The sequence below is a fragment of the Marmota marmota genome, unplaced genomic scaffold (assembly GCF_001458135.2).
Source record: "Marmota marmota marmota unplaced genomic scaffold, marMar, whole genome shotgun sequence".
NCBI classification, from domain to species: domain Eukaryota; kingdom Metazoa; phylum Chordata; class Mammalia; order Rodentia; family Sciuridae; genus Marmota; species Marmota marmota.
Genome location: NW_026000206.1, coordinates 10,467,880 through 10,481,742, shown reverse-complemented (window position 1 = coordinate 10,481,742; position 13,863 = coordinate 10,467,880). Strand labels below are relative to the sequence as shown.

Sequence of the window (13,863 nt, the reverse complement as noted above, 5' to 3'; positions counted from 1 at the left end):
GCTCGATTCTATTAACCTCCCAAACTTGGGATCTGGGATTCACCTGATTCCTCAGACAACATGGTGAAGGAAAGGTGGCTACAGGCTGAGCTCCAGGAAGGTGCATGGGGAACACAGTGATGACTCATGGGGCAGGGTAAACCTCCGTGAGTGTGGAAGTCAAAGGAGTTTCTTCTTCAGTGAGAGAACTCTGCTTCAATAAAAACACCACCACAACTACCTACTCACCAAGTCCAACTAGGAAGACTGAGAATTAACACACAATCAGTGGGGTAACTCCCCAGGAAGTCAGCAAGCTCAGACCTGCATAAGTCCAGCGGGTGCCTCTGCCACGACTAGGCTTCCACTGACTGCGTGCTGGGGAGTGCACCCTGGCCACGAGGGACTAGCAGGAACCATACTTGTTTTCCAAACAGCGGAGAACACAGCCCGGGACTGTGATCCCTGAGACATGGGTAGCCCAGTGAGCCAACAGCCCAGGACATGGCCTGGGGGCCACATCAGAACCATGGCGGTCTCAACCAAGGTGAGGATCAGAAAGAACAACGCCAGGAACTGTGGGCAGATGTGAGAGAGGAAAGCCCACTCAGTGGGCTCTGGGCATCTGCAGAAGGTCCTGAGGACCTCTGCCTCGGTGCAGGGGGGTCTGCAAATGGCTACTGAGCACAGTAGAACCCAGAGCAGCTCCCATGCTCCCAGCCAGTAGGCAAAGTCCTACACGACCACACTCACCAGGCGAAGCCCTGGGAGCTGCTTCCTCTTCACACACAGGCAGACCTTGCCTTGCAATGGGGTGACGTCACCCACGGTAAAGGTGAAAAAAATAAGATAAACCACTTCAGTTGGTAACCATCTGTGTGTGTGTGTGTGTGTGTGTGTGCATATGTACACACGTGTATTTTCTGCAATACATATATACACACATGTATATAAACACATGTGTACCTATAAAAATAAAAGAAATGCCCTTTAATACAGGCTAAAATATCTGGGGATGAAAACCTGATCTAGTTCCACCCTAATGAAGTTTAAATACAAGCTGTGAAAGGATACAAATGATTTCAAGTAGCTTATCGGCACCAGAACACAGTCCAAAACTCTTTTTAAAAGTCAACATAATCTAGCCCTCAGCAATAAAATTGTGAATGTCCAGGATCCAATTAAAAATGAACACACAAACAAAGAAGCAGGAAAATATAACTCGCAACTAGGAGAAGAGTCATTCAACAGACCCAAAGCCAGAACAGATAGAGATGGCAGGCCCATATAAAAGGCCAAACTGGAACTTACAGAGATGTGAACTACACTGCCTAAAATAAGAAATGCACCTGATGGGATTAAAATATTCGCTACAGCAGAAGGAAAAAAGGAAACGTAATGAAGACATGACACTTTTTAAACCAGCCAGGCTCAGAAACAAAACAAGACGGAAGAAAATGAGCAGAGTGTGAAAGGAATGAGGGAAAACGCCAAGCAGTCCAGCACAAGTGCACTGGGACCCCAGGAAAGGGAAGGGGAGGCAGAACGAAGAATCATTAGCTGTGCTTCACTGAGGGAAAATCCGTACTCACAAATGCAAAAAGCTCAATGAAACCCAAGTTGAAGAAGCGTAAAGATAACCCCACCAAGGCAAATAGGCAAATTGCTAAAAACAAGTGACAAAGAGAAAGCCCTACAAGTGGGCAGGGGCAAAAGGACAGATTTCAAATTCACATTCAAAGGAGCAAGCTGAAGAGTGACAGCAAACTGAACATCAGGAACTATGCAAGTCAGGGCACAATGGAACGTCTCTGAGGCATTAAAAGAAGAAATAGTCAACCTAGAATTCTATGAGCAACAGTGTCTTTCAAGTATGCAGTGAAATAAAGACCTTTTCATAAACAAAGACAAAAGCAAGACAATTCATACACCAACAGACACAAACAGACTTAAAAAATTTTTGGTGCAAGTTCAGGTATCAAAACAATGATACTCTATTGAAATTAGAATCTACAAAAAGAAATAAAGAGCTCCAAGAAATGAAAAATATGCAAATAAATGTACATACTGAGTTTTTTTCTAGTTTTAATCTCCTAAAAGATATTAATAATAAAATATTTTGGAGTTTACTACATGCATAGCAATAAAATGAATATAACAAAAAATGGGATGCAAGAAGTTGAAGTTTGACTATTGTTAGGCTGCACATAAAGCTGAATTATCATATGAATGCTGAGTATGAACATTACACACCCTACAACAACCATGAAAAAAGGAAGGAAACTAACAAGCCAACAGTGTAGATTAAAATGTTAAATTAGAATAATAAAAAATATATTCAAATAATCAGAAAGAAGGCAAGTAGAGAGGAGAGGGGCAAACCAAATAAGATGAATAAGAAACAAACAGCAACGTGGTGCACTTCAACCCAGCCAAGTTAGTAATTACATAAAATGTAAATCGTAGAAATTCCCAACTGTTAAAAAGACACTGTCAGTTTAGACTTTTTTTAAAGCAACAAACCCAACAGTATTTTTTCGACCAGAAATACAAGTTATTTGTAATGACAAAAACAGACTGAATATAAAAGAAGAGAAAAACGTTTACCAGAGAAACACTAAGGGAAATCTGGAGTAGCTATCTTAAAACCAAACAAGTGATTCCAAACCAAGAACTTAAGCAAGGCTAGATGAGGTCATTTCATAAGAGCAAAGGGTCAAGTCGCCAAAGCCAGAGCAGTTCCCATCTGCGTACCTCCTAAGAAGTCTGAAAGAGAAGCAGCAAGAACGGACAGAACTAAAAGGGGAGGGAGGCAAACCTTCAGTGACAGCTGGAGATTTCCAAACTCCTGCTAATGTACAGGCCAAGCAGACAGAACACCCGTGAGATGCAGATTGGAACAATACTATCAACAAGCCTGACCCCACGGACATTCAAAGAACACTCCACCAGGTGTTCTCAGAACACGTCTTCTTTTCAATGGATTCACAAACTTTGATCAAGTTAAATCATGTTGTGGGCAAAAAGCAACTCTCAACCAGCTTAGCAGAAGAGAACTCATAAGAACTGTATCGTCTGACACGAGGTAACTCAGCGGGAGGCCAGAAGACTATGGGGAAAGTCCCCAAGTGTTTAGAAACGAAGTGCCATACTTCCAAAAACCCAACTCAACAAGAAATGGCAAAGAAAGCTGAAAAGCAGCTGCCCTGAGGGAAAGGGAAACGCAGGATAGCCATCTGTGGACTGCAGTCAGGCAGGTGCTCGGAGGAGGGGACTATGAGCACTGACTGTCCATGTGATAAAAAAAGAAAGTCAACTAAATGGCCCAAGCATCCACCTTGAACTACAAAAACGAGGGCAAACTAAGCCCAAAGTTAAGCAGAGAGAAAGAAACAATAAAGACAATAAATCATAAGACAGAAAAAGGAGATATCAATGAGCCCAAAAGCTAGTTCTCTGAAAAGAAAACCAATAAATTAACCAGGCCAATTAGGAAACAGTGAGAAAAATGCAAATTACCAGTCGTGGGAATTAAAACAAGAACATGACTGAAAATGCTACAGACATTTAAAAGACAAAGGAAAACTAAAATAACCAGAGTCCAAAATACTCAACAATTTAAATGAAATGGTCAAATTCCTTGAAAACCATAAAATCTCACACACAAAGTCACTCAAAAAGAAATAAGTGCTCTGAAGAGTGTCCTCCTCTCAGAGATCACCCCACACATAATGAATGGCTCACGGGAACTCCCCTGAACACGGGCAGCAGAACTGGAGCTATCACCCTGCGGCCAGGAGAGCACTGTGCATGGTGGGTCGGGAGGGATCAACAGGTGACGCGCTTCAGACCTGCGTGGCTGCAGAGGCCTTCTCAGAAGTGAGCAAAGGGAGGCTGTGGGACAGAAGTGGTGGCATCAACAAGTACGTGCTGTGGCATATGTCACTATCTGGGAGACCTGCGTGACTCCGAGGAAGCCACGTTTCCCGTGGGAACAACGAATCACACCATGAGACCCCTGGAGCACCAGACGCACCAGTGGGTTTTCACGTCATGGCGTCCACCAGGCCCCTGGCCAGGCTGACCCCTTCCTCTCACCCACCGCACCTCAGGAAACCAGACCTGTCCAGCTCCGAAGGCCTGTCACAGAACATCCGCGTGCATTCGAGAAAGATGGAAAGACCGCTGCCCTTCCCGACTCCCACCTGCGCGAGGCCCGTCTGCCCGGGCTTCCACCAACTCACACGAGGTGCATGTGGGGGCAGGCATGACAGCCCCACTGCCTTCTGTGATGCAGACACCCAGGTCTGAGGAAAAGTACCAACCCCACCTCAATATGCCTTTTTATGGAAAATACAGCTACTATTCATTTAAAAAAGTCACTTATTGGGGCTGGGGTTGTGGCTCAGTGGAAGAGCTCTTGCCTAGCATGGTGAGGCACTGGGTTCAATTCTCAGCACCACACATAGATAAATAAAGGTCCACTAACAACTAATAAAAATATTTTTTAAAATGTCATTTATGAAATATAACAGATATATGATTGTTTAAATGAATTAACAGATTTTTAAATTACTCAACATTCATTTGCAGAGGGACAAATAGCAATGCAGTTGCCCCCTGTATCTTGGCATCCAAAGATTAAACCCACTGTAGATTGAAAGTATTGAGAAGAAAACTGTGCCCAAAGTTTATTAGGAGATTCTAACAGACAATTATCTAGACGGCGTTTGTGCTGTATTTGGTATTGTAGGAAAGACAGAGATGATCTAAAGTGCCTGGGAGGACTGCATACACTACATGCAAATACCGTGCTCTTCACATAAGGGACCTGCACGCCCTTGGGTTCTGGCATCTGAGGAAGGTCCTGGAACCACCACCACCACCACCACCACCCCCAAGAAAACTGAGGGTCAATGTGTGTAATCACACCACCTTCTGAGGATTCCCAGGTAGTTTTAGGAGCTCAGAAAAGTTCTACCATCAAATAGTGAGCAGACCCCTGGCTTAGAGGGAGTCCACTCACTATCCCAGCCCTCTGCAGCCCAAAGGCCTCTTGGGGACCTGCTGCCCCAATGGCACAATGAGGAGACCTGGGAGCACACCAGACCCTTCACCTGACAAGGGACATGAGAGCTCTGTCCCTGCCACAGGAAGTTACCTGATGTCCCACTGTTTAAAAGTGCTCCCTCCACCCTCCCTCTGCCAACACCACCTGACAAACTTTCCACATGGTTGTGATGCCTTCTCTCTAGGAGACCTCCTTGTAAAGCTCCACTAGGGATTATCATGACGTCAGTGTCGTCGCGGGTCAATGAAGAACACTGTGGCACAGTGGGTCAGTACAGGAACACAAGACCACATGAAACCATTTCAATACATCAGACTTTGGGTCAAGATGAAAGATGAAAAAATATCTATATCAAGCAATCTATTCTAATTGGGTTCCCATGGTAACTGTACAATGGGGTTTTTCAATATAACATCCCAAAGGCCCAATGCACACTTGTAAAATACACCTCCAGCAGCCAAACTGTTTTTGCACTACAGCACTCCCAGGAAGATCAATTACTGCACGTCCCCACCCTGACCATTAGTGGCAGGAGCCATTAACACCATTGGCCACATTAGCATAAGTCATGGAAGGAGCATGGGCATATCACAAAAATCACACAGAACTAATCACACACCTCAGACCCATCAAACATGTATGAGCAACACACAGACAGAACCGTTGTCACAACCATGTTTATGAACCTAAGAAATCAAGCCAGCCACACGCTACCCATTATGCTTCTCTCATTGATTTCAAGGATAAGCAGAATCAATCATTAATAATTACATTATAAGATGACCCTTGAGGTCAATCATATTCTTAGAGACTCCCACTATGGAATTAAACAACAAACGTAGCTGTACTAATAAATAAATAAAGGTAACTGAGAAGAATTACTCCTAAGTATTGACGGTCCATTCCGCAACCCAGGACTCCGGCTTCACCTGTGCTGACCATGGCAGTTTCTCTCCCTACCACACCTGGGCCCCAAAACAGGCTCACAAGGACACAGGGCCAGCACACGCTGTAGCCACAGAGGCCAGAGGGTGCTCAGCACAGGCAAGATCCATCAGGAAAAAGCTCACACTCTGAGTTTTCTTTCCAACAACTCTACATATCCCCATGGATTTGATAATATTCTGCAGACCTACAATCCACAGCACAAACTGGTCAGTTGGACAGAAACGAGTTTAAGGACCTCCTACCTTTTTCTACCTAACCCCATCAACTGCCTACATGTGATGCAGTCCAGCCTGGTGCAGGTGTGGGCTGGCAGCCTTTAGGTGGGAATGTCTTGCTAGGTCTCCAGCTCAACAGGAAGCTGCACATATTCTCAGAGAGGCAGCTCAACTCCAAAGGCAGTCAAGTCCATGTTTCTGAGAACTGCTGCTTTTGTCCAGCAGGATGGCCAACTGCCGCTCCTGGGTCCAGTCAGGGTAAGGGTCTCTACAGACCAAGCTCAAGAGAAAAAAATCTCAGCTGTGCTGTGCAGACTGGCCCTGAATCCCTCCTCTTGCTGAAGAAACCCGTCTCCCCAGCATGGACGCTCGTCTTCTCTCCTGTGTCCCATCGGAGCCTGGGTGACGACGCCACAGACCAAGGGCCATCTGTGTGTCCTTCTGCCTGGCCTGCTGCACCCCATCCGCTGGGGTCCTGGTGCTCGCCATGGCTTCTGTTCACTGTGTTCTTGCACTCCTGGGCACACATCTTGTGGGATGCCCAGACCAAACAGACCAGGTGTCCTCATCCACACAGTGCGGCTGCTCACAATGCCAGCACGTTTGGTGCTTCAGAATGACGTTCGTGGTCGCTGTGCCTGTGCACTGGTCGGCTCCAGCGGCCACATCACCACAACACACTCTTGTCTCCTTGGTGCTGGGTCTGTAGCATTTCCGTTCAGGAGAACATTCCACTGCTCAGGTTCCTGGTAAGAGCTCCCCTCCCACCCTCCTGGCTCTCGGTCAGCCACCCACCTCCTCCTTGTGTCCTCACAGGGCCAGAGAGAGGTCCCCTTCCCCTCCCAACGAGGCACCAGTCCTGTTGGATCAGGACCTCACTCCTACGCCTCAGCTGGCCCTGGCCATCTCCTGAAGGACCCATCTCCAAATACAGCCACACTGGGGTCAGGACTCCACCACCTGAATTTGGGGATATAGTGCTATCCACAGTACCCCGTGGATAGCACACTCTGTTGGTCCTCCTGTCAGGCAGAGGCTACAGCCCAGCCTCTGAGGGCTCCCAGCCCAAAATTCCAGCATCGACAGATTCCAGTAAAGCAGGAAATGGGGTGCAATTCAGCAGGCCCAAGGAGGCAGCCAGGGGCTGATGTGCCTCTGTGCTACCCAAGACTTGGGGAGGCCCAGAGGGGGGCAAGGAGCAGGGGGTGTGTGCTTCAGGCATGTCAGAGGTCACCAAGGCTATGGGGGGTCTGCAAAGAGAAGGGACTTGGGCCTCCTGCCTGCTTGGGGTCTTTTTGCCCTGATTCTGACTGAAGTCCAAGGGGACTCAAGCTAGTGGCCGAGAGCCAGCAATCCAGTTAGAGTGCCAGGGTGACCAATGTCCCTGTTGGCTCAGGACTTGCCTAGTGTGGCAATTGGAAGTCCTCTACCCTGAAAATGGCTGGTCCCCTATGGTGGAGGGAACCGTGTCTCCCACAGCCTGTGCACTCACTCAGCACAAGACCATGATGATCAGTTGTGGCCAGCAGTGGGTGACCTTGGACTTGAAGAATGTGACCTTGCTTTAGAGCCAGAGCATCACTCCAGGTTACAATTCTGGCAGCAAGTCAGAAGTCATGTGCTACTCGCGGCCTGCACTGGCCTCCCTGTCTGACCCAGGGGGACGCAGTCTCCATTAGTACCCACCTCAAGGAGACCGATGGGCCTCAGGAGGCGTAGGGACTGGTGACCAGAAGCATGCTGGCACAACAGCCTGCATCTATCTGACTCGACAGCTTTATCTGACAATCACAATCATGACGGAAACAAATTCTTTACACAATAAAGAATGGTACACATGGGTTTTCTGGGGATCGCTGGCTAAATCCAGTAACTTTTAGAAATACATCATTTCTTTTCTTGGACAGCTGCTTTTCCACAATCTGAAGGACGATGCCTGGTGACGCTGGTATTCAGAAAACCTTAACTGAATATGCAGGTGCGGTTCAATGCATGCCCTATCTCGCCCCCCAGGACCTCCAGCACCTCCTTGGCTGCACTCCTGCAAGGTGACATGGCAGTGGTGAAAAGCTGCACTTGGCCATCAAATAAATCCAGGTGGAAAACAAAACCCTGCCAGTCCCGTGTGCCTCATGCAAGTCACTCTGCCTCTCAGTACCCTGTCCCTTCACATGCTAACCAAGATGCTGACAGCAGCTATCTCAGGTGAGCCTACTGATTTAATAAGAGGGTCTGTGTACAGCAAGGAGCACACAGGGCTCTAATAACACTGCCAGGGTGAAGTGACCCGAGATAGGAGGGTAAAGAGACACCCCGAACCAAGACGCCTTCACACACACACACACACACACACACACACACATCACTGCAGATTGTGGGGTTTTGACAAAGCATACCCAAGGGGCCCAAGTAACCCCTTGCCACTGTGGTATGAGCAGTCACACATGAGGAAATACTGTCACTGCTGGTGGCTCTGCTGGTTCCTGGCCACTGCCATTGTGTCGGATCCTGCGTCTGGTCCTTCGGGAAGTTCTTTCAACTTCACAGACTGGTTGTGTCAAGCCTCTTAGAGACCGTGACGGGGCTGTCTTGGACTGGCAGGTGCCACAGGAGCACACAGGAAGCCTGCCTGCCTGCTAGGGCCAGAGAGGCACCCCTGCCACGGCAGGTCACACCTGAACCTTGGGGACTCGGCCAGAGAGGGCAGCCTGTGCTCCAGCGCCTCTTCCTAACACCCCTCTAAAAGGACAGAGAGGCGGCAGAGCAAACCACCTCCTGCAGACAAAAGGCATCCCAGACACCCAGGGCACCAGCCCGGAGACACCACACACTGCAGGCCAAACAAAAGCCTGTGGCACCTGGAATTCCAGGTCACTGGAGGTGGAACACCTCGGGCTGGCCAGTCTCTCATCCACCACCAAGAACAGTTCAGTGACCATGTTAACCAGTGCCACTGTGACTATTCAGGGCCAGCAGTGCCAGTCTGGTGGGATCCCTAAGTGTGAGGACATTGTCATGGCTCGCCTCAGGGAAGCCACACCCTGAAGGTTAAGTGAGCTTACCATGGCCATTAGCAGTCAGCAGGGAGCCAGGTCCAAGCTGAGCCACTCTGATCTCCAGAAGCCACACCAGTGACCACTAACTGGGAAGGCTTGGGACGTGCGAATCTGTCAAGGTGCTGATGGAGGGAAACAAGCATGTTGACTCCTGCAGGGACACACAGAAGCTGGTTGACCCAGAAGAAAATGAGGATTCTGATCGGCTGCTCACTGGCTGGCCTGCAGGGACATGAGGATTCTGATTGGCTGCTTGCCCTCTTGTGGTTTCAAATTAAGATTTCTATCATGTAGCATGTTTTACTTTATAAAACACCCATTTAACTTTTCCTGTGCTTTTACTTATCCAGGTGGACAGAGTAAGCCGGTTATTGCTATTCGAGAGATGAGGGGGCAGCTGGGGAAATGCTTAGCAGCCCCAAGTCCCCCAGCCAGTAGATGACACCATCAGAATCACGTGCATTGTTCTCCCCATACACAGCTCTGGTACATACTATGTAACCACTCTGTCCAATTCCACAAAGACGTGCTCCGTTGTATATTTGAACGTTAACCCTCACCTGAGACATGACAGCACATCTATCCAGTCAGGGAGAAAGGCCAAGCAAGCCACTCTGAAGGACAAAGAGGAGGGACATGTCTGTGGCTGTCCATGCTTCACATCTGTTCATGAAACCAATGCCAAAGCTTTGGCAACATCGGCATCTTTTGTTATAACCACAAAACCAAAAACCTCAATGCTCTAATATCACGTTGGGTTTGCATTCTGAAGAGATTCACATCTCTAAGGAGTCACAAGACCACGCGCAAATCCAGGTGCACAGGCATCTCTGAACACGGGGAGCTGCGAATGAACTGCAGCTTGTTGGAGCTGCCCAGTACTTCCTCCCAGAGGGGCTCAGACTGCCCAGAGGAGCCTAACCAGCACCCCTTGGAGAGCCTGAAAAGAGGTGGATCCCCAGGTTCTGACCCCACAATCGGCCTTTCTAACCAGTACTCTCAGACACTCTGATATCAGCGGGGCTCGGACACGTTTGCAATTCTGCCCTTGTTGCCCACAAACAGCCCACCTCATGGAGAGCAACATGTCCCAGGGACTGGCTCATCAGGCCTTGCTGGAGCCTCAGTCCAGGAAGACTCCCACCACTACTACCAGCAGCAGCCAGACTGTGCCCAGCCCCCACTTGAAGGTCCTGTAGGCTGGGGAGTGAGATGAAGCTAAGTTTAAAAACAAATAAAGAGTAACGACCAGGTATTACATCTCCTACTTTGCCCTGAAATTCATTCCCTCTTCATCCATGTATCTCTGAAATCCAGTACTGGAATTGTCCAATTTGTCAATAAGGTGAGTTTTCTAAACTACTATCCATATGACTCAATTTGTCAGTAAAAACTGCCACCAGCGCTGTGCTTGCAAAAAAATGTCCATAAATGCATTATTGCAACCAGCAGATCGATGTCTATAATAAAAACACATAGATTTAACAAGTGCCGGCCCTTTACGAGTCACACCATTGGTGGGCTCTGCATTCAGGGTCACCCTGGACTTCTGGGAATGGGCCACAGAGCTGGGGCTGGATGCTGTACTGACTCCTAAAGTGCTACAGGCAGGAAATTATTCTAACAAGAGAATTTCAGGAAGAGTAGTATGGACATACAGCCATTTACTGCTCTCTCACAAGCCCTTTCATGGCCACACACGCATGCACGAAGTCAAATCCAACAGCCATAAGGAAGCGTTTGCATAGAACTGTTAGCTGGTTTGACAAGAGCTACACTACAGGCCTACAGAGTTTTCTCCAGATGGGATATGGGGGACATGAGGCTCCTTGGAGACCCCACTTTGCTGCTGAGCCACCGACTCAGCTGAAGACAACTTGTGGTATAGAGAACAGGTTTCAACAAATGCACGTGGCCATGGGTGTCACCACGGGGCCAGTAGCAGGCCATTTATTTGGTTCTCTTGCTGGGGCTGACTTTCCAACACAGTGCAATAGACTGGCCTAACTGTAAGCGATGCCTAGCACTTGAGCTAGACACAGCCCGTGGCCCCTTGACATGTGAGTCACATCTGCCCAAGCCACCAATTCCTTCAAAACGTGCAAAAAAGGAGACAAAAAAGATTCACTCCTCTTCTTAGACCACTCCTTTTAATAATTACACAAAAGAATAAGTTCTTCATAGGCACTGCCTGGTGTTCCCCAAAACATGTGGTCCCCCTCAGTAAGTTCTTTATCATGGTTAATTTTTTTTTTAAGACAAGAGAAAATCAAACAATATCCACAGACAAGAAAATATGCAGAAGTTACATAAAAGCCAAGAATTTAGGCCACAATACTGGATCTCTAACGTTTACCCACCTAAGCCCAGGATAGGCCTCCAGAGCAAGGGGAACAGTGCATCACATACTCGCCCCCAAAACCTTTCACTTTCACTTCAAAACAACAGCAGGGGCTGGCTGCTGATCTGAACAGGCTGCCACAGAGCCCAAGCTCACCAGATGGCACCTATGGTGTCCTGTCTCTGATTTTAAGACCTTCAGGCAGGCTTGAGTGAGTCTGCAGCAGACGCCAGCTCTGAGAAAGCAGCTGCATCAGTCTACCTAATCCAGGGGACAGGGCAGGGGCTGGTTGCCTTTCACCTGAAGTTTAGAGACCCAACCAGAAGCCAAAGGTCTCAGGGGCAGTGGACCTAGACCAGGGTGCTGAACCAGGGAGCTGGCTGGGTCAGGATGAAATGTGAGCAAACCTGGTGCACAGAGGGTCCTGACTCACATGGTTTAACCTGTGCTGTTCCAACTTCACCATGGTGCGAAAGCACACGCGTTCAGCAGACAACAAACTTTGAATGTTTAAATTGAGTTTTTCCCCAGGTAGCAATATGCAGTAAGATACTGTGATCCTGGCAGACACTGCGGCAGCCCCAGTCACAGATGAGGCAGGCGACCCTGGTGTGCCTGTGGCTGAGTGAGGTATTCAGGAGGCCAGGCACACTCAGCGCAGCCTGGCCTGCAGCATGGTCAGCCGCGTTGTATCTGTTAGGACACATCCCTGTCACCAGTGGAGGAACACACATCATACTCCCAGATGGTCAAAGAAAAGAGAATTCAGAAAATACTGCTTCCCACGTTTTCCATTAAGAAGAACAGACTCCAAACTGAAAAGGGCACGAAGGGGAGACTTAAAGTCCTGATGGTTTGAATCACTAGCTATTAAATGGTTCTCCTCTGGAAAACAAGAAAAATGGCAGCAATTTAGAAGGTCTGTTTTATTAATGAATACTTAGGAGAGTCAAGTGCTTAGGTCTCCTGAGAAAGGAGGAACAAACTCCAGGGGAACTTTAGGAAAGGCGAGATCTATGGCCCTCCATGTCACTCCTTCTCTGCAGGAGGGACACCAGGCCAGACACCAGATTCAGTGATGGAAGGCTGAGCAGGAGACAAGGCTGGCCCAGCGTGAGCCACTGACCTTAAAGCAGGACCCTGAGAGCCATGCTCTTCTCTCAGAGGAAGGCAGGCTTAGGAATCTCAGCAGCTGAGCCATACCCAGTGTGTACCTAGGACTCCGCTGCATTAAACCCTGCTAACACTGAAGCCCTTTCAAAGTAGTGCAAGATATCAGTAGTTAAATCCAGCTATTATAATAAAGATTTTTTTTTCTAATGAAAGGAGTATTTACACAGAGAAGCACCTCAAAGCAGTGTACTTGAGGCCTGGTTCCTATAGCTCCAGACTGGAAGACTCACCTCTACTGTTAAATTGTAACAAGATAAACAAGAGGCGAGAAATGGAAGCCCTCCTAGTGTGGGCCACTTTCCCTGGCCACTTGCAGGCTCTGGTTCCTGGCAGATCCCTCAATAATGCTCTGAGTTAACAAAATTAACTACCAGATGGGTACCCCACCCTCCATGCCAGTGTGCTTCGCCTTTCATCCTCAGGGGTGTTTCAGCCACTGAGAGACCCATGAAAATAACCAAAGGGGGGGGGGGGTGAAGAGGTGGATCTGTCTAGCAGAGACACCACAGGTTTACATTTGGTTATATATTTAAACCAGTTAAATCTTAGCTCTTTATGTTTAACAGATGGTGTACTCCAGACCACTGTGGTGACCCCTCTGGACAGAGCTGCTTCCCTGTGTCTGACCATGGTCCAACCACCCAAAGGTTTTACATACACATAGAAATCTTGCTTTCCCGGACAGAAAGCCAGCTACTGGGCTGAGGCAACCAAGAGTAAATACCATTCTGAGACTCAGGAAATGATGAACCTAACGAGTGAGGAGTGAGGAATACATACTTTAGAATTACTCTCCTGTATTATCACCAACTGGGGAATCAGGGTGCCAAGTGTAAATGGCTCTCCAACTCCACGTGTTTACTCTAAGTGTTTATGGACCCAATTAGGGCATAATGTATACAAACAGCAGCCCTGATAAGTGGAGCACCCTGGAACTCTGTACTCCTCTATGCTGTCTCAAGCAAGAAGGAAACAGGGGCTCTGCACAAGCAGCATGCTAAAGGCTTGTTGCAAGAAGGACTGAGCAGGGGTTTCTGGAATCTTCCTGGAAGAAAGGGGGCGTGCCCCCCCCCCCCCCCC

General features: G+C 48.2%; 1 protein-coding gene across 4 annotated transcripts in view; it reads right to left on the bottom strand.

Annotated features, from left to right (window-relative positions):
* The window catches only part of Mgmt (O-6-methylguanine-DNA methyltransferase), a 232,796-nt gene that overhangs the window by 218,868 nt on the left and 65 nt on the right, over positions 1–13,863 (bottom strand). The window contains exon 1 of one of the 4 annotated variants that reach the window (XR_007343213.1): positions 9,276–10,178. The exons of 1 other annotated variant lie outside the window; for it this stretch is intronic. Coding sequence is in view for 2 of the 3 variants with exons in the window: in XM_048791388.1 (XP_048647345.1) it covers positions 9,276–9,284 (9 nt within the window). In the remaining variant the exon portion in view is untranslated. Of the gene's footprint in view, positions 1–9,275; positions 10,179–13,863 lie in introns of those variants that run through there. 2 more of the 4 variants (XM_048791388.1, XM_048791392.1) reach the window with 2 other exon arrangements.